Source organism: Ciconia boyciana, chromosome 1, assembly GCF_034638445.1.
Source record: "Ciconia boyciana chromosome 1, ASM3463844v1, whole genome shotgun sequence".
Lineage (NCBI taxonomy): Eukaryota > Metazoa > Chordata > Aves > Ciconiiformes > Ciconiidae > Ciconia > Ciconia boyciana.
In genome coordinates this window covers 84,342,245-84,365,294 of record NC_132934.1, presented here as the reverse complement: position 1 = coordinate 84,365,294, position 23,050 = coordinate 84,342,245, and the positions used below count along the sequence as shown (strand labels likewise).

At 42.3% G+C, this 23,050-nt stretch overlaps 2 protein-coding genes across 2 annotated transcripts; one reads left to right on the top strand and one right to left on the bottom strand.

Annotated features, from left to right (window-relative positions):
- Nucleotides 1–315: 315 nt before the first annotated feature.
- Nucleotides 316–11,478, top strand: LOC140646513 (killer cell lectin-like receptor subfamily F member 1). The gene is made up of 7 exons (XM_072850574.1): nucleotides 316–397; nucleotides 6,384–6,461; nucleotides 7,605–7,703; nucleotides 8,523–8,663; nucleotides 9,704–9,855; nucleotides 10,567–10,679; nucleotides 11,346–11,478. Exons 1-7 carry the CDS (start codon nucleotides 316–318, stop codon nucleotides 11,476–11,478), a joined length of 798 nt encoding a protein of 265 aa, XP_072706675.1.
- A 5,138-nt stretch (nucleotides 11,479–16,616) lies between these two features.
- LOC140645028 (C-type lectin domain family 2 member L-like) lies at nucleotides 16,617–22,520 on the bottom strand. Its single transcript, XM_072848631.1, is given in 5 exon segments — nucleotides 16,617–17,465; nucleotides 19,142–19,242; nucleotides 20,354–20,538; nucleotides 21,227–21,310; nucleotides 22,439–22,520. Coding segments are annotated over 5 exon segments (570 nt in total). The 3' UTR covers nucleotides 16,617–17,347.
- Between the last annotated feature and the right edge of the window lie 530 nt (nucleotides 22,521–23,050).

Here is a 23,050-nt window from a genome sequence, read left to right as displayed (position 1 = left end):
TTCCTTAGAAACTTTGCTCTGCTTTGGCCAAAAATATTTTTTTTATATTAATAAAAAGAATGTTTTTTAATCTTTATTTTCTCTCCTGTATTCTGAAGGGCAAGACATCACACAAGAAGAGACAGAATGGTGGCTGAAAATAGGCTTTGAAGCTGTATTGAAAGAAGTAACTTCCTTCCTTTTTTCTGTTTCTCAGCCTTCCTCAGAGCCATAGCACAGCGTATGTATACTTCTGGAGGCAGGCAAAGCTAATACAGGATGCAACCCACTGTATTAAACCAGCTCTTTCCATAACTCAGAGGGACTTGCTCACCAATGGCAGGTGATATCACATATGCGGACGTGGCAATGCTACCCAGGGAAAGACCACATGTTCCTTCTCGAACATCAGTTCCAGGTAAAACAGCTAATCAGCTCTTGGACGTACACTGTTTTCTCTTATATGCTCTCTCTCTCTCTCTCTTTCATTTTTAAAATTGTCACTGAATAAGACTAGAAGAATGCTACACAATGCTGCATGCAGAAGTCACGGGAAGGGTGAAAATTTGCAAATGGTGGAAGAGATCCTCATAAGATACAAATCAGCAAAGCTACTCTTAAGTCAGTATTGCTACATAGTAGTGTCTCAGTTCTGGCCCCTTGTTTTAAGTAACAATGAGAAACAACAATTGTTCATTTTTGAATAATGAGCATAATATTTTTTTTAATATGAATTATATATGAACAATACGATCAAAAACCTGTTAGAATATGCTCCATCAAATTACTACCTAGTCCAAAAATCAGATCAATGCATTTTATGATGTCTTCATGGAAAAGGAGTAGTAAATTAACTAGTAAGTCAGGAAAGTAGTGGCAGTTGAAAGTGCTGTCACTGAAGGAAGGACTGAATAACTCCTAAAACCCTCCTGCTCTTCCTCTTTGATTATCCAGTAGTGATTTTCCCAGAACCACATTATCAATCTGGGATCGCTTCATATGTTTGTAAAAAAAGACAAAGGTTTAAGTCAATATTCACGGTAAGGAGATGATTTAAACAATATTTTTTTAAGAAATAAAATTTCCACTACTTGGAAAAAATGTAATTCATTCATGAAAGCATTTTGTTAAAATTCTGGATCACAGCTAATATGAATGGCAGCTTCTCACTATGAGCAAATAGGAAATGCTTGTGGTCAGAGTAAGATGATATTTTCATGCTTTCAAGGTTCATTAGTAATTAATGTATTTAATTACTTAAGGAAACTACATAGTGTAATGAGCATTTTTAGAAGATGTTCTGCTTACAGTGTAGATTACTAGTGATGATGGTGCTCTGAATGCATGTATTTAAATGACAGAAAAAAATAATTTTTTAATATTTTTACAAAACCTTTTTCTAAAAAATTAAAATTAGTTCACTTTATTATATATCTAACAGAAAATACTACCTTATGCTGTATGTTCATGTATCCATGGATGTTGTTTGTACTACTGTAACCTGTACAACACAAAACTCAGAGGGTTCACCTAGAATTTACCCCATTTCTAAGGTGATATAATTTATTTGCAAAGGGAGACAGGCATCAAATATTGATTTGAAGACATCCAAAAATGTCCCTTGATCATACTTTCTAAAGGAAGAGCTTGAATTGGAATAAGCCAGGCTTTAATTTCCAATGAAAGTTCTCATTAACATCTAGATGGTTCTTATTAAACCTTTGTTGAATAGATTTTAGCACTCAGTATTTTCTCACATGAAGTTACTAGCCACAGTAATTAAGCAATTTCTCAGTGTCTTTTTGCCTTTAAATCTTTCACTCTAACTTTCTGAAGAACTCTATTTTTGTAGATGTTTTTCTGTTCATTCTCCAGTGTTTCCATCTCCTTTAAAAATATGGGCACCAGAGATGCACCCAGTATTACTACAAGTCTCAGTTATACAGAGACAAAAATCTCTTAAATAATCTTTCCTTTACTGTTTATAACTCCCAGTATCACCTTTCCCCACCCTTATATCTGGTTATACTCAAAAACATTTTATTTGACTGGGCTTGAACTTACAGGGCTGTCATTATGGCTGTCTTTATTTGTTTTGTTAACCTTTTTATTATTTTCAGATTTTATTAGCAATTATTTTTCTACTTATTTTGACACAAATGGAAAAAGCACCAAACAGTACTAAGCAATATTGGACCTCATATCTGTTTCGAACATGCTAGAAATATCTCCCTGATTACAATTATTTCTCTGCCTTCATCATTAACATATGTTTTATTACTACTAAAATAGACAAGAACTTGAGCCATATTATCATGCTTTAAAAATTCAAATGAACTATTTCAGTTGCTTGTTCCTTCCTTGAAGTTTTAATGCTTTGACCGAAGTTCACACATACTCATCCAGCTGGTGAGTGTTCTGTTATTCCAAGAGGCTCTTCAAAAACAAAAGACTCACTTTTACCATAGGCAGAATGGGAGAAAACACATTTTTTCTACAGAATTATTTCTGTAATTTTTAAAAACTTGGTAGGAAATTTGAAAAAAATCCTGAAAGGTGACAGGCACGTTGAGCAACGTTCATGAAACAGACTTAAGCTCAGTGTAAAAATAGCAATGATTAGTGTTAAGGTTCCCCACTGCATAGTGGACTCTCGCCGAGATGCCCTGCATTTCTTTACAGCTAATGGAGGAGAGTCTGGGATCCTTGCATGGTGAGCTAGGAACTGCCCAAAGTAGCTAATAGGATAGAACAACGATGGAAGGTGCTGCTCAGTCAGCCATTTCTGGGAGTTAGATCCTTCCCTGAAAGCTAGAAGTAGCTCTCTCCTACATGGGCTGGGCTCAAGGCTGCTTTGGACAGGACAGCTTCCACATACCAAACATGCTTACAGCATGTCCTACTCGTTATCACACCCTGCATGAAGAATTTTCAATACTTCCTCCCATTTGGAGCAGGAATTTGAAGCTGATTCTCAAAGTGAGGGTCTCAGCTCCAAGGTAATGCGACTCTCGTGGCAAGCATCACAAGCTCTCCCTTTGGCACTATCCCTCCTCTGTGACACATTGAAATGTCCACTGGAGGATGGCTAGTACCCACATCCCTCCCTTTGCCGGATTTCATGCTGATCTTGCTCTTGGCCAGGGATGTCTGGCTATCTTACAGAAAAAGAGGCATCCCTCTCATGCCTCTGAGATAGGCATGAGGGAAAGCACTGCATAGTTAAAACTCTCACCATGGAGGAGGGAGAGATGGGTTTAATTAGCACTGCAAATTCGGCAGGTGAATGCTCTGACTGGCAGATTCCCAGACTTCAGGCAAGACTTCAAATCACTAGGCTAGGGAAAGTGGAACAGGCCCACCTCCTCCTGGCTGCATTTAGTGCAAGTTTCAGACCATTAGATGCAATTTACCGGAGTAGATACTAAAAACCATGTGGGTGGGGGGCATAGCTAATTTGCCCTGCTAAAGTATAGCTGCTGGCAAGATTTGGTGCACATGAAAGGTAAACATGTGGGGAGCTGAGCTTCTGCCAAGGTTCCGTAGTAGCTGAGTAGGTGTTTTAAATATGTAAAATTTGGATTTGAGAGTGAAAGTCCCTTTACAGATACAGCACCCACCTCTTTTTTTTTTAGCTTTTATCTGTGAGAACAGGATTTGTTTTTGTCAAATTATGCAGTTTCTTGGAGTTCTCCCGAATACTGTTCTTATCTCAATGTCTATTCAATGTATTTTATGAGGTTACAGAAAAAGATATAAAAATCATTGGTGGCACAGTTGGAAAGAATGTAAAAGTTTGCAGTCTAATGATAAGAAAAGCTCCGTCATTGAAAACTATTGGGATAAGCACGATAGACTGGACGAACTGTGTTAAATAATGTTTAGCACAATGTAGCAACAAAAAACATCTGCAGCTGTAAGTTTGTGAGGCTGCACCCAGAAAAGTGATTGAAATGGATTTGTTGTGATCCTGTTCCAAAAGGAAAGTCAACACCAGGTTACACAACCAGTTGGACTTTAGCTATCAGTCAGGTGCTCTGAATTACAAGGACGAGGTGATTCTTGGATGCTCTAGCAGGGCATGTTGAGGAGGAGTTAGTAGGTGGTACTATCTGTGCACGTGCTTTGGTAAGCTAGCAGGTGCTATTACAGTTCATGTGCTTCAAAACAGATGTTCAAAAGTAGAGAAGTGTTCCAAAAATACAAGCAAGGATCAATACAGCCTGAAAATCCATTTTCTAATTAAAGATTCAGACAGTTTTTGCTTCCTAGTTTACTCAAGAGTCACCTGATTATGGTTCATAAAGTATTACATAGAAGACCTTTCTGCTAGCAGGAAAACAAACCAAGAAGAGTTCAACTCCATCATCGAACTAGCCTACAAGTAGTTGCAGGCTGCTATTAGTTCACCCCTTAGCTTCTTGTTCCCCTCCTTAGCCTCCTCGGCCCCTCCAGGTCTTGACCATCTCTCTATCCACCCTCTGCTGGACCCTTTCCAGCTTCCCTCAAACCCCCCTGAATGGGGTGGCCCACATCTGGACACAACGTTCCAGGTGTGGCCGCAGCAGCAGCAAGTGGAGCAGCACAGAAACTTCCCCTGCTCTGCAGGCCAGGGCTCTCCTAACGCAGCCCCACTGGTGACACGTATGAGCTGTGATGATGAGGGTGCACCATGGGCTCACGTTCAACCTGGTGTCCAGGTGATTGCAAGAGCCTGATGGCTGTAAAGCTTGACTCTGGAGTGAATGACCTGCCAGAAGCACTCCCTATCTGCACATTCACGAAGCAGAAGCTTCCAGTGAATAGAGATGTCTTTCTGCACTTGACAATTTGCATATAGAAATAAAGTGAAATTTCAGTTTTAGTAAGTGACAGAGATCTCCACCGAGTACCAGGGCTCCTTGTTGCTAAACTAGGTAAGGGTGTGTAAGCATCCGGCAAAATTAAGGTTACATGGTATTTTAAAACCACTTGCTGACTTCTGAGGACTTCACATTCAAATGATCATGTGCCAATACACACTGTAATAGAAGTAATAATTTTTTTTAAATATTCAGTTTGCGTGGATAATATTTTTTCATACAGCCTGAGAGATATTCTTTAAAGGAACGGATCTTTATTTGAGAGAGAAAATATTTAGTAATAGTAGCATATTTTCTAAAGTATGTATTTTAGAAGAAGTGTCTCCATTTATAAGTGCATTTAAATTTTAAAAGTCCTGACTGTTCTTCTTTGAAAAATATTTACATTCTAAGAAGAAAAACTTCTATGAGCATTTCTTTTTGAGAACAGTTACTTTTCTGTACAGTTAAATGTAATTTACAAATTTTTTGTAGTTCATTGAACTAATAAATTGTAATAAAGCAAACAGCAAAGCATATTAGGTCAGGTTCACTAAAGCAAGGAATACCTTACCTGTATGAATAAACCTTATTTGCCAATCAGGTCCTCAGTATTTTTCTTACTGTAAAGCCTCTCCACACTTCAGCAATTCTCATATCAAATGCTACCTCATTTTATCCTAATGAGACTCACTTCTTCTGCCAAGTTTTTCCCTGATCAGTGAGATTTTATATAACACAAATTGCTTACTTCTTTTTAAAAGCCCCAGTGATCACAAACTAAGGCTGTAGCACAGAAGCTTATTCTTGATTCAGATTGCTAAAATCTCACCATTTATGGAAAGAAGATCAGTCTACCAAAGGTCCAAATATCTTCTATAAAACTAGCCAGTAGCTCTACAAAATACTCAGCTAAAACAAAATCGAAAATGTGTTCAGAAAGAATCCATGTGCACCTAACTCACACCATGCTATTTTAATGTCTTTTTTGTTTTGTTTTGGCAATGTACATCTGGAAAGGGATGTCTTCAACCATCAGGTCCATTCCTCTGCGATTACAGGCATCACATAATATCCTGGCGTAAACATTCACAAGTCAGGAATGCCCCCAAGAATCACCTTGCTGCAGAAGCATTTCTCTGAGTGGCAGTTTCCCCTTTGGGGTCTCCCTGCTCCATGAAGCGGTCACAGCTCTGATGCCCCTTAAGCCCCTATGATACCTCCTGAGATGGCTTAGCAACAAATGAGATGTTTGCTATGGATAGTACCCAGGTCTTACCCATCATTCAGTTTTTCTGTCTGTCTCCTGGTCCAGCCACACAGGACCCAAGTAGTTCAAGCAAAGATTATGGAAGAGGCTTTTAGTTACTTCCTGACAGCAGCAGGAAATGATAAGTCATCATCTTGCCTGTTGTTTCTTAAAAAAAAAAAAAAGCTGAACTAGCAGCTCTGGAAACACATGCCCCTTTTTATACAGACTTGATCTTCTACGTAATTCTTTATTGTTTCTCCACTTAATGGTTTGCACAACCACAAATGTCAGCATTTCCCTACTCCTTACAGGAAACATGATCACATACGCTGAGCTGCGCGTGAAGCCGAAACCCAAAGGGAGCAGCAGAGCAGAGACTTCCGCTTCTGGTAGTGTGCTATTTTGTTTGGTTGTTGGTTACTAATTATAGATTTAGTCTTTCCTATAACCCAACAGTAAAACCGGTTATCAAGAGTCTTTACGTTCAATCTCTCAATAAAGAACTGATTTATCATTTCATACTTTTTTTTTCACTGGTTTCTCACACTTTCCTTGTAAAAATAATACTGAAAGAGATTTTAAAGATAATTTTTAAAAATGCCTTTGTGCCCTACATTGAAAATTTAGCAAAGGAAAGTAAAATTCCACATTTTTTTTAGGAACCCTCCTGTAAGTGTCTCTGCAGGAACAGTCACAGGGACACATTTGGCTTTGGAAGTAGCATGATACCCAGCTGTCTATGTGCAGTTAGTGCACTCATGGTTGCCACCCTCTCTGTAGTGAAGGACATGCGCCAGACAAGGTCAGGCCCACAGAACTCTGTGAGCTGAAAGGGAACATTACAAAATACATCTTAGGCAGCCGGAGAATGGGGCAGTTGCTCACCTCATGCAGGCAAGGTCAGGAAAACAGAAGTTATGAAAGTGCAAGTCCATGGCTTGTGGAAATGGCACCTTGACCCCAAATTTCCTCGGGTCGTGCCTTTTCCTGAGTGTTTCACTCTCACAAACTGATGAATGCCAAACGGATGGAGAGATGCTTGGTCAGATGTACTTCACTGTGCTGTGGTGTCAGTATGAGATTTTTTTGCCTTTTCTGTGCATTCAGGTAAGTTAGCTTTCAGCCACGACAGGCACAGGAGAGCATGACCAGAGAGGAAGAACATACCACAGGCCATCCCTGATACTTTTCCTGAATTGTTCTGCAGGGTCTTGCAGGGTGTGGGTGCGTAAGTGGAAGGAGGCAATGCTTGAAAAAATTAACTCAAAGGAGAAAGAGAGAATTCTTAATGGAATGATTGATTGAAAATCACTTGCTCTATCTGACAAAATGATCTTTCGATTTCACTTTCATGTATGCAAAACGGATGTAAATTATCAATAAGTAAAATGTCCCCACATACTTCAAACAGCAGTGATTTTAGGCAGATTATTTCTCTGTTGTTTCCATGTAAGAAACTGGCATACATATAGGCAGTGTTAATTTTAACAGTGCAAAGACCTTAAGCTGCTCTTCCTCCTGCCTCCCTCCAGGCTGCCGACACAGGTGCTCAGCCTGGTTCTATGTGGCGCTGGTCCTGGGAGTCCTTGTGCTCGTCCTGCTGGGTGTCATAGCCGTGCTAGCCAAGCAATGTGAGTAGATCCTACCATCCGCTTCATCCCTTCTTTTGCAGACATGGTTAAATCTCACAAGCAGAGTGATGCCAAAAGAAAAATTCCCTTAGTGTTGCATTAAAGGTGTCACGTTATACACAAATACAGGAAAATAAATGTTGTGTTCCAAAGGGAACATTTGCTACCTGTCATTTAACATATATAGCGCAGATGAAGGGGAGTTGCTGCAGTCTACCTTGCCATCAGTGACACTGAAAGGCTGTAGAAGCAGATTTCAAATCATTATGACAATCAAAAAATTTGGCCTTCCTGACTTACAAGGTAAAAGTTGCATCCATGATGCTACTTTGAAACCATTTCACTTAATTACTTTGTAGGTTTGAACAAATAAAATAAAAATCAGGCTTCAGATCATTTCATTTAATCAGACTTCCCTGGTACTGGCAATATCAAAATCCACAGCATGCTCCAGTTATACAAGAACTGTTCCAGAGAAGATATTAATTTCCTAAGAGAAAACAGTCTTGAAAAACTTCAGAAAAAACATGTACCTCCCAACCCTCCCTAAAATCTCACCACAATATTGTGTATTCTTTATATGTCCAGCTATTAAAAATGACAAACTTTTCTTTTCTTGTATTGTCCATATTATTAAGCAGCTACACCCTTTGCCAGACAGAATCACTGAGTATGCTCATAGCTGAGTGTGTATACCCCCCAATATATACACACACACACATATCTTCACATTCACAGTATAACAGTGGATACAAAGACTACATTTCCTTGACACTGTTGTTAACCATAATCTCTCTTTTTTTTTTTTTTTTTTTCAAGTTTTGAAGGGCAGAGCAGGAAAATTGGAAAGTTTGTCCCAGTATGGTCTAAATAGCACTGGTGATCACACTTCTTCAGAGAACACTATCTCGGCAGTGCTCCTGAAAAGGCTCATGGAGGAACTGTGTGAAGATGGACAGGGTGAGGGAAGTTAGTCCTTTCACAGCATAGAGGATGTATTGTGTGCACAATTCTGTTGTTTCTGTTCCCATTTCTATGACACCCTGCAATTTATGGGAAATCACTGGTACTACCCAGGAAGCATGCCATTCCTGCATAGAAGTGATGCCAGGATCTAAACTAACATTTTAACGACAACAGTTTTGCTCCTCTTTTGGCATAAATAGTTTCAGGTACTTTCTTCGCATTTCTTTCTGCCAGGAGCTGTTGTCAGAAATGCCATATATCGTAGATCCTCCCCTTGTCCTGAAGAACACTTTCCGGACAATAATTGTTCACAAAGCATGGGAGGGAATTTAGCTTTCCTATCCTTTTGCAAGGATCAGGCAGGGGAAGACCTTCCTGGGTCTTTTTATTGTGGATCTGTTATTTGTTGGCAAATATTAATGCTTTTCTAAGGATTGATTGTAATGATGTTACTTTGAAACATTAGAGGAAGCCAAGACAGAAAATGTGGGGGACGTTCCTCCCAGGTGCTCTGAATGAAATGGGAAATAGACCTGGGAATAGCAGTGTTCGCCTTATTTAACACAGTTCCTTCTCCAGCTCCATGGAAATAGTTTGAACATCATTTAACTAGCTGTGCTTTCCAGTCACATCACGTGTCAAATCCACACATTCCACATCACAGCATATCGCACAGTGTCTCCTCACAAGGGCTGCATGTGGGAGGAGAAAAAGTGTCTTTGCAGCCCTCCAGGTCCTCCCAGTGCTCTCCGTCGAGCAGGTGCACAGGGAGGTGGAAAGCCTGGTGATATGCAGTGGGAGTGCAGAAGTGGGAGTGCAGTGGGAGTGCATACCACCACGGCAAGGGAGTGGGAAGCTGAGGAGAGGAGTGGCACTGGAGCCTTGAAATGTTGCTCTGCACCCAGCAAACATATGCTTGGGAGTGGGAACTGGGCACTTTTGGACCAGCTAGCCAGCCGCATGAACATAAAATGCTACAAGGCAACTGGAACAAGTCATTGTACGAGCTATCAGTTCCCTCTCTCCGCCCACAGGAACAACATGTGAGCTGTGTCCTCCAGGGTGGCAATTACACAGGGGGAGATGTTACTACTTCTCCGAGAAGGCTGTAAGCTGGGATGACAGCCAGACAAACTGCCTGGCCAGGAAATCCCAGCTTCTTGTCATTGAAGATGAAATTGAGATGGTGAGTCTTGCAGCAGCCCTAAAATTGTGTGACAGGCATCTGCCTTAGCCAAACATTTCACCAAGTGAACATGGCCCAGATGTTAGGTGTACATACAGGCAAGCAAGAGCCCCATCAAGTGCAGAGCATCTACAGACAGGAGCTTGTTTTGGAGAGGGTCAACAGAGTAGAGCTGAAGAGGAGAAGCACAAGAGATGCAAGTGTGAAAGCCAGAGTAGTTTTGACTGGGAGGAGGAAATGCTGGGGACTTCCCACCCATTTCCATTACTTGGCTCTGGGAAGAGAGGTCTGATTCAACCACTAAATGGAAATTCAAATAGCCAAACCTCCTTCTCATTTTCCTTTGGGAAAATGAATAGCAAGGTATTGCTGAATGGCTCTTCTGAGAAACTTATCGTTCCCTGAGGAACAGGTCTTTTACCTTAAAGACCAGGCTTTGCAACCTGGCTCATTAGGGTGAGGAGCATCACTGAGGGGTTTTTTTGACAGCTGACAGGAAGCCAGTCAGCCTGAGCACCAGCCTGAATTGAAACTCTGTGGCTGGTCACGTGCATATGGGCCATTGTAATGGACTGCTTTCCCATGGCTGGATCCCTGCCCTTGCTCCCCACGTGAGGCACTACCTGAAAAGCTGTGCATGAGATGGGACAGTGACCTGAGCACAGCAGAAAAGCTCTGCTGTTGGGTAACATGCTTCTACTTGTTCCACAGGAATTCATAGACAATAAAGAGAAAGATGCCAAATATATCTGGATTGGGTTGAAGATTCAAGACATGAAGAAACAATGGAGTTCAGTGGAAGATCATGGAGTAAAAGAAAAAAGGTGATGATTTGTGGGGAGAGGGTGTCTTTGGCAAAAGCTAAGGTATGGCACTCCACATGTAAATACAACTCTGAATCCAAGCTAATTTCCCAAAGCACAGATCTAGTCCTGTAGCCTCAGGCACCTATTTAGAGCCTATTTCACGGCCAGTTCCAGGTTAACTGGTTCCTGCTGGACACCTTTGGAAACAGATTTGTTTTCCGCCTTCAAGACCAACCACAGTCACAGTCCATGTATGTATTAATGCAGAGGGATATTAATACACACTTCTCCCACTGAAATCACTGTCAACAAACTCTCTCAGTGTACAGACCATGTATACCACCTCTGTTGAATGTGATGCCTGTCACATAGTCTGGGTGCTGGGATCCGTGCTGCTGAGGGGTTCTTCCCCTCCCTTTCACCATTACAGTTCAGCATCATGGCTGCATGTGGAGGTTTTCTCATGCTTCTTACACTGATGTTCATGAGCATCAATCCCTCAGCAGCCACCAGTCTCTGCTGTGGGTGCCCATCCTACCTATGCATGGCTGTTGAGGAACTGTGCTTCAGCAGGTTACCGAATGGGTGTCACCCAAACCCCACACTCAAGATGTTATCAATATTTTTATCCAGTACTCAATTTAAAGCTGACAACTCATTGCATTCCTTTTGTTCTCTCACCAGGATAGCTGTAAGTAGAATGGACACTGACAAGAACTGTGCTGTTTACAGAAGAAAAAACATGATCCAAACAGATAACTGCCAGACTTTAAAGAAGTGGATCTGTAAGAAGAACGCAACTTTGTTGGTGCTCTGAGTCAAATTGTTAGACAACAGGCAGAGCTTTTTGTCAGAAGACCCATTTTACTGATAAAACAACATGTGATGTAAATAATTTTATAACACTTGCACAGAAATTTGCATTTCGCTGTTCTGTTTTCCCTAAGACTTTGTCTGATGCAAACAGGGAACTCAGAAGTTGCCAGGTGTCAGTGTGAAGGTCACACAACAGGACTGCAAATCAGTACTTGTGGATTTGGGGGTGCTGAGCCTTCCCACGAACAGACGTTGGCAGCAGCTGCCTCCAGGAAAGGGCAGGGGAGAAGAGATGCTCATGTGAGGATGAGCATTGTGCACATGAACTGCGTGATGTACAGGAAAGATGCCATCTGTGGGGGCTGAAGAGTGTGTTGGAGCCCACTGCTGTTGTACATATCCCTGAGGCAGCTGCTGCTGAGCTGAAGGAACTTTTTATTTGGGTTTCAATATTTTAGTGTTTTCTGAAGTTTGTGGTTTTTTTCCTTACAGTCTAATTGCAACTTACAGAAGCCACTTGGGGGCTGAGAAAAATGCATTTATCAGACAGTGTCTTATACTTATTCAGAGCTGACCTGCATCGCTGCTGGGTATACAGATACCAGACCAAGCATGAAGTTACTCATAACACTTGTGGTTAGTAAGCTGGTGGCTCCCATCTTCTTCTGATGCTGAACCTTGGGATCTGAAAGAAAGCTCTTAGCTAGGGAAGGCGCTTGGACTATAAGACAACATTGCAGTACAAGGAAATGAAGATGATAGCCTGCCTTTCCACCTGTATTTTGTCCCTTTACGTTGCAAATTCTTGAACGTGGAACCATAGGTACTGCCTGGAAGGTATGATGATGAGGTACTGAAGCTAAAGGCTGGTGAAATTAATGCCTGTGGGTGTACTCAGTAAATACGTTACTTGGCCATTCAAGTGTCATGGATATATGCTATTTCTGGATCTAGAATACAAAAATGCTAAGAGCAGTCTGACTTAGTGCCTTTATTAGATTCATGTATTTGAAAAATAAAGAACAAATGTCACTAATTGATTTTTAAGAAATCAGACATGTCATTTGTTTCAGGTTTTAAAAACACCTTAGTCTAATAAAGGTAGTAAGTCCTCTAGATCTGTAGCTAGCATGTGCCTTTGAACTCAGAGTGACCAAATGCAAAGCAAATGTTTGCAGCATTGTTGAGCTATTTCCAGTGACTTGTGCTGCAAAAGTGAGGAAAGCAAGTAATGTGTAAACAGGGAAATAAAAAAAATAACATAGGGGACAATGGAAGTGGATCTGTAATAAAAATGTTTTCCATCTGTTTGCAAATCATGTACCTCCTCTTGGGTATTGCCAGGGCTATGAGTGCTCTAATAGGCCTTAAGGTCCTCATCAGCTTCTCCTCCTGTGACTCTCTGGGTCTTCAGCCTCTGCCTGAGCTCTGTCAAAGATGTACCTGCCTCCAGCCCTGTCCCATCTACTGGATGGGACATCTGAGTCCTACCTGCATGACAGGTTGGACAATTCAACTGGTAACTGAAGCAACTTTTTCTTTGAATAAAGTATCAAACACTTCTGATGCGAAAGATAATATTAAAAAAGCTCAGAAGTTAGTCCCCTTTCTAAACTGTGAATCTTTAGTCTCATATTCCCAGACTGTGGGGCAAGCAGCAGAAGCACTCTCATACTTACATACTGCTGTCTTGCAAAGGTGTAAAATCTACTTCTCCATGCTTACAGACAGGGTTGCTCAAGTAAATTTTCATTTTAATTACCATAATTCAGTTTCAGACAGGACCTCTTCAAATGCCCCTAAAGTTAACTCTACTCTGTTGTGTTTTCCACAATAAGAAGCTGAATTCTTACCTCATTTCATAGAATTATGTAATAATTTATAGCAGAAGGGACCCCAAGGCCCTTTTGGAGCCAGCCAGGGGGAGATTTTAAGTTCCCAGAGTCTTACTATAGTTTTATGTACTTTTATGCTGGCCATGCAGGGGGGAGATGTGTGTGTGTGGGGAAAAAAAAAAACAACTGAAAATGCAACGCTAAAATCAAAGGTGCTACTCTTAACAAAAAATGCACAGACTGGGATTAAAGTCCTTATTAGCAATGAGAGAGAGAAAGAAGTCCAAGGTGGCTTTTGAAATGTGAAGCCTTTAGCTCATCTTTGCTATGATACACGTAATTAAAGGCAGCTGCAGTTTCCCAGGTACATTGTCTCATACCTACACTAGATGTCTAGTGCCCCTATGGAGGGCTGTGGTTAATGTCTTGCAACTTGTGAGTAACCAACAGATACGCTTGCACATGAGCTCTTGGTGTAAAGTACCACGGCTTTAGCACGCACATGACTGCAGCTGTGGAACAAAATGTTCATGAGCAATATGGTAACACCAACTGACTGACAGCTCTCCATCTGTGGACACTGATGGGTAACACCTCACTTAATTATGGACAGACAGAGAAGCCAGGAAAGTAGTAGGTGCGTATAAGTGAGAGTTGTAAAGGTGTAGAGATCTTCTGCGGAAAGAGACACCAACCACGTGATGCAGTCTGCTGCTTCCACAGGCACAGCACGATGGCTCTTCAGAAGGACTTTGGGGCTACAGATTAAAAAGTGAACCATACCTTCAGTGTGGCTGACTTCCTTTCAAATGAAAAAGCAACACAGATTTACCCTACAAAATGCAGCATCAGCAGCTAAAGACTAATTTGAAATACTGCTTTTATTCTCATGTTAAAACAACAACAAAAAATCCCCCAAACTCAGTGCAGCACGTGTGGGGAAGAGGATTGGTTTCTTTATTCTAGACAGAGCAGCAAAGGCGAAGAAACAGTCTGAAATTAATAAGATATCTAGCTATCTCTCTCTCTCTTTATATATATATTTTTACATATATATACCTCATTTATATATCTCTATATAGATATAGATATATTCCCCATTGAGAAAATGTAACTTCAGGGTACTTAAAGCATACCCTTCTCCATGCATTGGAGACAACTGTTGAATTGCTGTTTTTACGGCAAATGTTTCTCAAGCCATGCTGAATTTAACAAGAAAAACTTAAACTCCTGAGCTGGCTTCTCTCAAATTGATTGTGGTGTCTACGTTTTAACAATATTCATGAAACATCCAGTATGTGAGCATTCTCGCTATTACTAATGTAATTAAACATGTTTTTGCAGGGCCTTACCGAAGCTTTTACCTACATTTTAAGCAGTCACTAAATGAGTAATCCCACTGATTTAAAAAAAAAGAAAAAAAAAAGTCCACTGAAGTGAAGTAGTTCATTAAGCCCCACTCTGAGTAAAGCATTTGCAGCCCATGGTAAGAATTTGTCATTTCTTACCATGACAAACTTTGGATACTAAAGAAGATGCTAATTGCACCCATTAAGAGTCAGATTACAAAAGAGCTTTCATTATAACCTACTGTGCTCACAGTTTCTTCTAAACCTCCTTTAAGAACCAAAATATCCCATTTTTGGACTCTATCCATAAATGACACTTATGAAAAAAAATGTAATAGCGACGTTATTTTGTAGTTAAAGGCAACATTTAAGTAAATCAGCTCATTAAGAAAGGCTAAGACACAACATGGTACGTGAATACTCCTTATCCCTTACAATTTCTACTAAATTTGTGAAATGTACCTCTAATATGCCCCTAATGCAAATACTCGGAAAATTTTGCAGGAGTGAACTGTGGAAAATTCCACGTTTCCCTCCAAAGTTACTGTACTGTGTATGTTTCACTATGCACATTTCAGCATTTCCAGAGAAGTACTTCAGCATTTCAGTTAAAGGCTTTTGTTAAAACTCTGACACATTTTGAAGTCTGAAAATGTGTTAGAAAGTGAAATGCCTTCTTTTTTGGGTCAAATGTCTTGTCTCATGTCAACCCCAGCATTATGATTAAAGATCTTTTCATATTCAAAACCTGAAAATGTTATTTTGCTTCAGTCTGGTGATTTTTTTTCCCCAAATGGTGCCTGAGCTGAAAAATACTTTTAACGGCACAATATTAAGACACAAACCACTGTAATTCAGAGGCTCTGTAAAGATATTTATTGACTACCTTTTCAGGACTATTGCACATACCATATCCTTCAGAGCTAGTTAATTTAAAAACATTGCAGAATAACCCCCCCCAACTAGTTACATATAAATTAATACATAGATTATTAGGTTATTCATACGGTAGAGTGCTGTTACTTTGCCTATAAAGAATATAAGCAATTAAAAAAGTGTAGTTCAGCAAAATTAGTGATCATATATAAATAAACATATTAAAGTCACAAGTTGTTAACAATATTCATACTGCACGGTCCTGTTACAGTAAAGTCCTATTGTCACAGAAAATAATGAAGGCATAAACAAGACACTGAACAAAACTAGAGAGCAATTAAATTTGCATAAAAAGACAGTGAAGGCAAAAATAATTACAAATAGGACAAAAAACCCCAACGAGCCAACACCACTCCAAATAACTTGTCAAACATGGTGCAATTTTACATTCTTAAAAAATGAGGACACAATTATCCCTCTTCCCTGAAACTACAGTGCGCTCTAGCGGCTACTCAAAAAATGGCTCCACTTGCTCCTTCAAGAAGTCCTGCGGAGTCCATAGTCCTCTCTATAGCATCCAGATCACAAGAAAACCAACTTTCCAGATTTTATTCCGAGCAGGGAAGTATTTTGCCCTGCTATACATGCGAATTTCCCGTTCTTCCTTCTCTAGAAACCCAACAGGAATAGTCCCTCCAGGAAAATAAGCTGCTTTGCTTCCTCTGGGTCAAACGTCACTTTTAACCTTCAGGGTACCTGCTAGACATGCGCGGACGTAGTTCAGCAGGATTGTGCCCTAATTGTGTTCAGGCTCACAGCAATTCAACAGCACTGGGTGTTGCTGCTGAAAATAACATGCACACACAGAACAAAACACTGATTGTCCATCCAGAAATGTATCACTTGCTCGGAAGCCTCATGCTCCGACAGGCACAGGACACGAGGAAACCACAGAGAAACGTCCTTTGCTGTTAGTTCTCTTATTCTCTACTCATGATTTTGCCTATTCACACTGAGGACTATTTCTAACTTTACAACATTAATGCCTGCAGCTTGCCTATTACTTTTTCAAGTTCAGTACCAGTTCAAACTCTTTTTCCCCCATCAGTGCAGATCCCCAGGTCAATAAATACTCTTATCTATCCTGACTTTATTTTGCTAAGGTAAGTCCTGTGGGAAGGAGAACTGCAGGTGCAGTGCAGCTACATAAATCCCAATGATAATACTGTCAAGCTAATTTAACAAGATTAATGTAAAATAACAGTAACAAAACACTGAATGCAATGCAGAGTCGCACAAGATGCAGCCCATCAAACCAGGAGAGTGGAATCCGCAAAGATCCTGTTTAAACCGACAGTGCTCATTTCTGCATCACCCTGTATCTGAGAGGCAGTGGCAGACCTTCAGGGAGACCCACTTCACAACCCACCCCTGCACACAGAGCTTGGCTGAGGGAAAAGCAGAACAATTACCTCCAACTGCACACCAAAAAGGAAAAGAAAGAGCAGCTGCTTAGGATCCCACAAGAGAAGAGTTAATGGAAGAAATACTGATGACACAAAGAAAGGAAATTACAGGCTGAGTAGTAACTAGAAAAATGGGACAAGGAAATGATGCTGAAGCAAGCCATTTAAATGACATTGTTAAAAAACAGAGGCTTCCTCCATGGGTGGAGAATTCTGGCTACCAGAAAAGTCACTCACCTCCAGGGAGGAGCTGAGACGTCTTCCCAGGTCCCAGAGTATAGACATAGCCCATATAGACATCATATCAAAGCACTAAGCATCAGGGGTGGTGGCTTCATCCACTTTTATCGTGCTAAGCTAATATTCAAGCTACAGACCCACTTCCTGGTTAAATAACATCCAGAGGCCGAGACTCCTTTTGGCTCAAGATAGGCACAGTTTCCAGAGCCTTTTACTTCAATCCTGTAAGGGAGAATGAAAGACACAATTACTCTGACACCCACAATCAAATAATGCAATAGAGCAAAGGGAACTACAGGGATCACTGGTTCTCTTTGTACAAAGCCTGATTTACCACAGGCAAGGCATTGCAGGAAGATGATAGTTTGTGCTTTGAAGAGAACGCCCCTAAGATTGTCTTTTTTTAATGGGACCTGGCCCCCAGAATACAAAATCTAGGACTTGCAGTACTCCTGCATCTTGTCTAGCAGTAGCTTAATGTGAAATACACCCTTAAAGCCGAGAGTGGAATTCAGGTTTACCCTTCTCAAGGATGCTATGCTATCAAGACTAGCTCCACCTTTGACTTCCACATCCTTCTACACAGCAAAAACGTTTCAGCAGAAGCTGTGAAACAAATGCCTTTCTCATTTCCCTCTTTCTCAGAACTGAACACAGCACTATGGTTAAGGGGGCGGTGGAAAACAGGAAGCAAACCTCAGTTTCCACACCGTAGGTGTCCCTATATAATAGGTAAGGGTCTCCTTCGCCAACTGTGTTTTCAAACAAAGTGTTACAGTGTTCTGTGAATAGGCCAACCAAGCTAGTACAGTCTCTGGAAAAGCCACGGGACAAGTCCCCTCCAGTATTAACATGACTCTAATAGCAACTGAGCTTAGACTTCAAGGTGTTCACCCTTCTAAAGACAGGAGGGGCAGTTTGAGGCATGCAAAGAGGCAGAAGTCTAAGAATGTAAAGAACTTCAACACTGAAAATGAAAGCCTCAGTGGATGTTTGCATTGAAGGCAGGGGATAAGCAAGAGTGGGAAGGACTGCAATTTTCAACTTGGGGTGCATACGTGCTGCTCACATCCCACATTAAATGCGTGAGGTCTTTATGAGATCAAGCCCTCAAGTCTTGGGGATGAACTGAATACAGTCATGCACCACTAGTGATGTCACAAACTTAAAAAGTGGAAAACTTAAATACTCTTAAGTTAATTTCAGACTTGTGAAATCTCAATGGTTATTACTGTCACTGGTAATTCTACCAACTCCTGCCGGCAGTTGCCCCAGGATGAGAAGCAGCAGTCTCTGAGAAGATGGGACAACCGTTGGTGGGAGGAACAAATGGCCCCACACCTGACACTGGTGGGACAGAGCACAGGGCCATGACCACAGAGCAGCTCATGGAACATAAATTCACAGCTTCACGTTTCCCTCCAGGAGCCTTTTTTGTAGGCAGATGCCATAAGAAGTATGACAACGTCTCTTAGAAGCCTCCCAAATATCTTTGCTATAAACCTCACACAGGTTGCATGCAAGTTTGCACTTTTGCAAAATATATTCTGTAACGAGGAATTTGTGTTATTGTAACTTCCATTCCTCCCCCTGTTGCTTTGGTATCTCGGTGGTCTCTTGGTTTAACTGTCACTTTGTTATACTGCCTGTTACCATGAGCTCCCGTCTTCTGTTGCTTCTAAACCTGGCATTACAAATTTATTGCCTAACTTTCATCCGTCACAGTTTTAACAATGCTATGTGAAATCTTTTTCGTATTCCATGCTCCTTCCAGAGTCACCCCTTCAACTTCATTACAGATATTTCTTTCAAGTCACTGTCTGTATCTGCAATAGTTATCCTCTCTTACTCCCCTATAATTTAGTATCACCAGCAAAAAACCTTCAACATCGACTTACAGTTTATTGTCTAATGCTTTCCCATTTACCCAAAAGAACTCTTCATTTCTTTTATAGAGTCCAATCCATGGGTCTTGCTTTGTTATCTTCACCATAAAACTCTGTAGGAATAAACCCATATGAGAAAGTAAGTTTTGCATGTTCAGACCAGTTATTAAAATACAAAGTCTTTGATCCAGGGCTAGAAAGCTCTTGCCTTTCTCCCAGAAGAAACAATATTAAAGATTAAATCTACAGAGTAGTGCAGCATCTGGATCTTGTGCACATAAGTGAAATAGAACTTACAACTTGATCAGAAATCAAATGGATTAATTTTGAGACAGGATCCCTGCAGCACTCAGATATTGTAGTGACAGAAATGCCAACTATGAGAACACAAGTATACTACTGCGTATTAAGAACTGCTATGGAACTGCAAACACATCATTTTACTGTCTCTCCACAATAAAGTTTCTAAAGAACGATGAACACCTTTGCAGCTAATGCATTTCTCCATCACCGATGTGTCTTCATCATATTGACTTTTTATTATCAGCTAGCAAGGATTTGTGGAAGACGTTTCAGAAATTATTAAAGGAAGATCCTCGCCATCGTGTGTGCAACAGGATTGACATCTGCACCCAGTACACCCATTATACTGGTGTCTGTGATAGGGCTGACTGACCTAGAGAGAGGCTGTTTTAAAATAGCAAGGTCTGCTATCAAGGTCGGTAACAGATATGGAAGAATATATTCTCCTAGGTCTTTGTGCTAGGTGGAATCTTTCCTAACATTGCTGCATAATACAGAAAAACATGCTCCAGGCTGTGATTAGGATAACTATCTCCTAAGTCCAAAGGTCAAAAGTAACATATCTACCAACTTAGTTGTCATTAACCTATCTTGCTAAGAGAGAACATTTGTCTAATTAAAGATAACTGAGACACAACAGTGCTTACCCTGATAGTTGCCTTCAATGTGAGTATCTATGGCTGTGAGCAGCATCTAATTTAACTCTGATAAGCCTTGGGCATTTTCTAAAACATCAACTGCTAAAACTGATGTTTGCTGTTTGCAGGGAGAGGAGGCACACAGCTTTCTGCAAGCTTTGTCACGGTCTTTACATCAGCTTTCAAACCACTCAGCTTAAGAGGCTGGAGGAACACACCAGTTCATTGTGCAGCTCCCTAGAAGTGAGATGGGTGAAACCAGAACCCCCATTTGTTCCCTTACCAGTTCCTGATGATTTTCGATCACCAGGAGGGAAGCATTGTGCAAAGAGCAGAGGCTCTGACTGGAGTTCCAGTTGGCTTCATTCTCTGAGAGGTAGTAGCATTTCCTCTGGAAATACAGCCAACCTGATGGACAGAGTTCCAGGAAAGGACAGGCAGGAAAATCTTTGGCCGAAGAACGGTTTACTGCGAAAAGACAAAAACCAATCTACCTATTTCTTCCAACTGGAAAAGGTTTCTGGAGCTTTTTAGCTTGCTTTCTGACTGCATCATCTAAAATTATCTAAGTCTAACCGTGGCATTATTACTTCTGCCCAGCAGAAATAATTAGTGTAAACTATTGTAAATTATGGTTCTTGACATACCTTTAAGGCGATGATCAGGGGCAGGTTGGTAGAAGTAGCTGAGAAGGTGATAAGAACGTATCCTCCAAGGACTCTTCTACAACTTAAATATTTCTGACAACTATAGTTTTTGCAAGTGTTGCTTCCTTGCAGCTGAATTAATAGCTCTGTTTATTATAGTGTCATTTTTTGAAGGACTACAGATTGGTTGCAAAGAACAATCTTCCACTTGTTATTTGTTTTCTTGAACTCGGATTAAGACCAACAGTAAGGTTATAAACTTGAATGCCAGAAGTACACTAAGACTAAACTGAGCGCTCCCTAACGCCACTGCAACTAGTGGAGTCATTTCTCCAGCACTTGACAGCAATTTTAAACACTATGTCATGAGACATCTATTTAACTTTGAGATAAGGTAAGTTCTGAATAAACCTTTTGAGGTTTTGAGGGACTTCTGACCAGAACATCTATTTTATCTGGTAATTTTCAAGGCTAATCGTATTTTCTTTTTAAACAATTTACACACTTACCAAACTGAATACACAAAATCAAAATGACAGCAGCAGCAAGGACTCCAGCAACACCTCACCATAACCAGAGATTTGAGAATAGACCTGAAAAAAAGAAATGTCAGGAATTTAAAATAAAAACAGCTGAAAGGGGAGTAGAGCCCAGGATCCATGAAGCTGTTCCAAAAAAAGTTGCTCTCTATGGAGAGCAGGCTGGGAGCAGAGCTGAAGACTAGGAAATCTGTGACATTCAGCTCGTCATCACAAAGCTACTTAGCTAACAAGAACTGTGAATTACTCTGAATTTTAGTTACATCATCCAGAACTTAACCTAATAGTGAGGTAGTGCTCGACACTCCAAAGTGATTGAAAAAGAAAGAAAGGAGCATGGAACAAAGGAGGGTGAAGACAGTAAGTTTGCAGTTGATCTGATGCCTAAACATGGCACGGATACAAGAAATTAGACAAGTCATCAGCTCCGGAGCCCAAACTCCTGAGGAACACGCAGCCTTACTCCACAGTGACACCTTTTCAAAGTCTCCTTTTCTTCCCATCTCCCTTCCAGGAGCCAGCAGTGAGCTCACTGGGGGTTTGGAGGTGGGAAGGACCCACCAGCTTACCACCGCCGTGTCTTGTGTCAAACTCCGCAGGCAGTAGGAAGGGACGAGCTGCCCCTGAAAGGCTGCAAAGGGAGCGTCCCCTCTCACTGGGGGTCACTCTGCCGCCAGCACAGGGGTCTGCCCGGGCAGCCTCCTAGCTCTGTGAAGCGCCAGAGCACACGGGTGGGGTTATCTAGCCTCCACGCACAACGTGAGCCCCACGGGACGCTGCCACGGGGCTGATTCCCAGCCGGCCCCACGCACGCCGCAGTCCACACGATGCCCGGCACCTCGCGGGGCATTTCTCGGGTGAGACCTCCCCCGGATCGGCCCCTCCACGCCGGGCGGACACCCAGAGGCGTGCCCCGGCCAGGGTGTTTTCCAGCGGCCCGGCGGCTCCCGGGACGCCGCGGGGAAGCGGCCGCCGCGCCCAGCCCCACGGCTCCGCTGCCGGGCCGGGCGGAGCGGGCGGCGTCCCTGCCCCGGGGCCGGGGGCTGCACGGCGGCTCACCCCCCGACGGCGCGCCCGCTCTCGGCCCCTCTCTCCGGCAGGGTCTCCGGGCTCCCCGCCCGGCTGCGGCCACGGGAGCCCCCGCGACGTCCAGCCCCGGCCCCTCTCCCTTTGCCCCTTCACCTTTGCGGGACCCCGTCCCCCGCTCCGGGGAGCCGCTGCGGTCGCCGCCGCCGCCCCCTCGGCCGCCCCCTCGGCGTCCCATGGGTGCGGAGCGGCTGCCCCGCCGGGTGGGGAGATCACGGGGCCGGAACTGCCGGAGCGCCCGGCCTCGGGGTGGGGGCAGGCGGGGGCCGGCGGCCGGGGTCCGCTTCCCCCGGCATCGACCCCGGCCCCGGCCCCGGCCCCGGCAGCGGAGGGGCGCGGGGAGGGGCCGGACCCGCCTGGGGGGATCTTCACGGTGTGTGGGCTCGGTGCCGACCGTACTGCTTTGTGACAGAAAAAGGAAATGGGCAATAGTTTAAGAAGAACTTGGCTCCCACCAGGTCTCGCTGTGATTCTCTGGCATCAGCAGATTTCGGGGCTTGGGAGGGACCTAACAAAGGCAGAAGGCTCTTGCTGCCTTTGTACTTAAATGCTGACTGCTTAAAACTTGATCTCTTTGGAAAACCTGGCCAGTGATGTGCCTCACCCAGGAAAGCGTAAAGCCTGCTGATTCTGACTTGCCAGCTGTGGGGATGAAGGTGTATCAGAAGATGTAGCATTGCTTGTGAGCCAGGGCCATGCATATCAGGA

Excerpts from the sequence above, each read along its gene's own strand:
- LOC140646513 (XM_072850574.1), top strand. The coding sequence starts at position 316 with ATGGCAGGTGATATCACATATGCGGACGTGGCAATGCTACCCAGGGAA. Across the intron at positions 8,664-9,703 it reads ACTGTGTGAAGATGGACAGG|GAACAACATGTGAGCTGTGT; the intron begins GTGAGGGAAGTT and ends CTCCGCCCACAG. Across the intron at positions 9,856-10,566 it reads TTGAAGATGAAATTGAGATG|GAATTCATAGACAATAAAGA; the intron begins GTGAGTCTTGCA and ends CTTGTTCCACAG.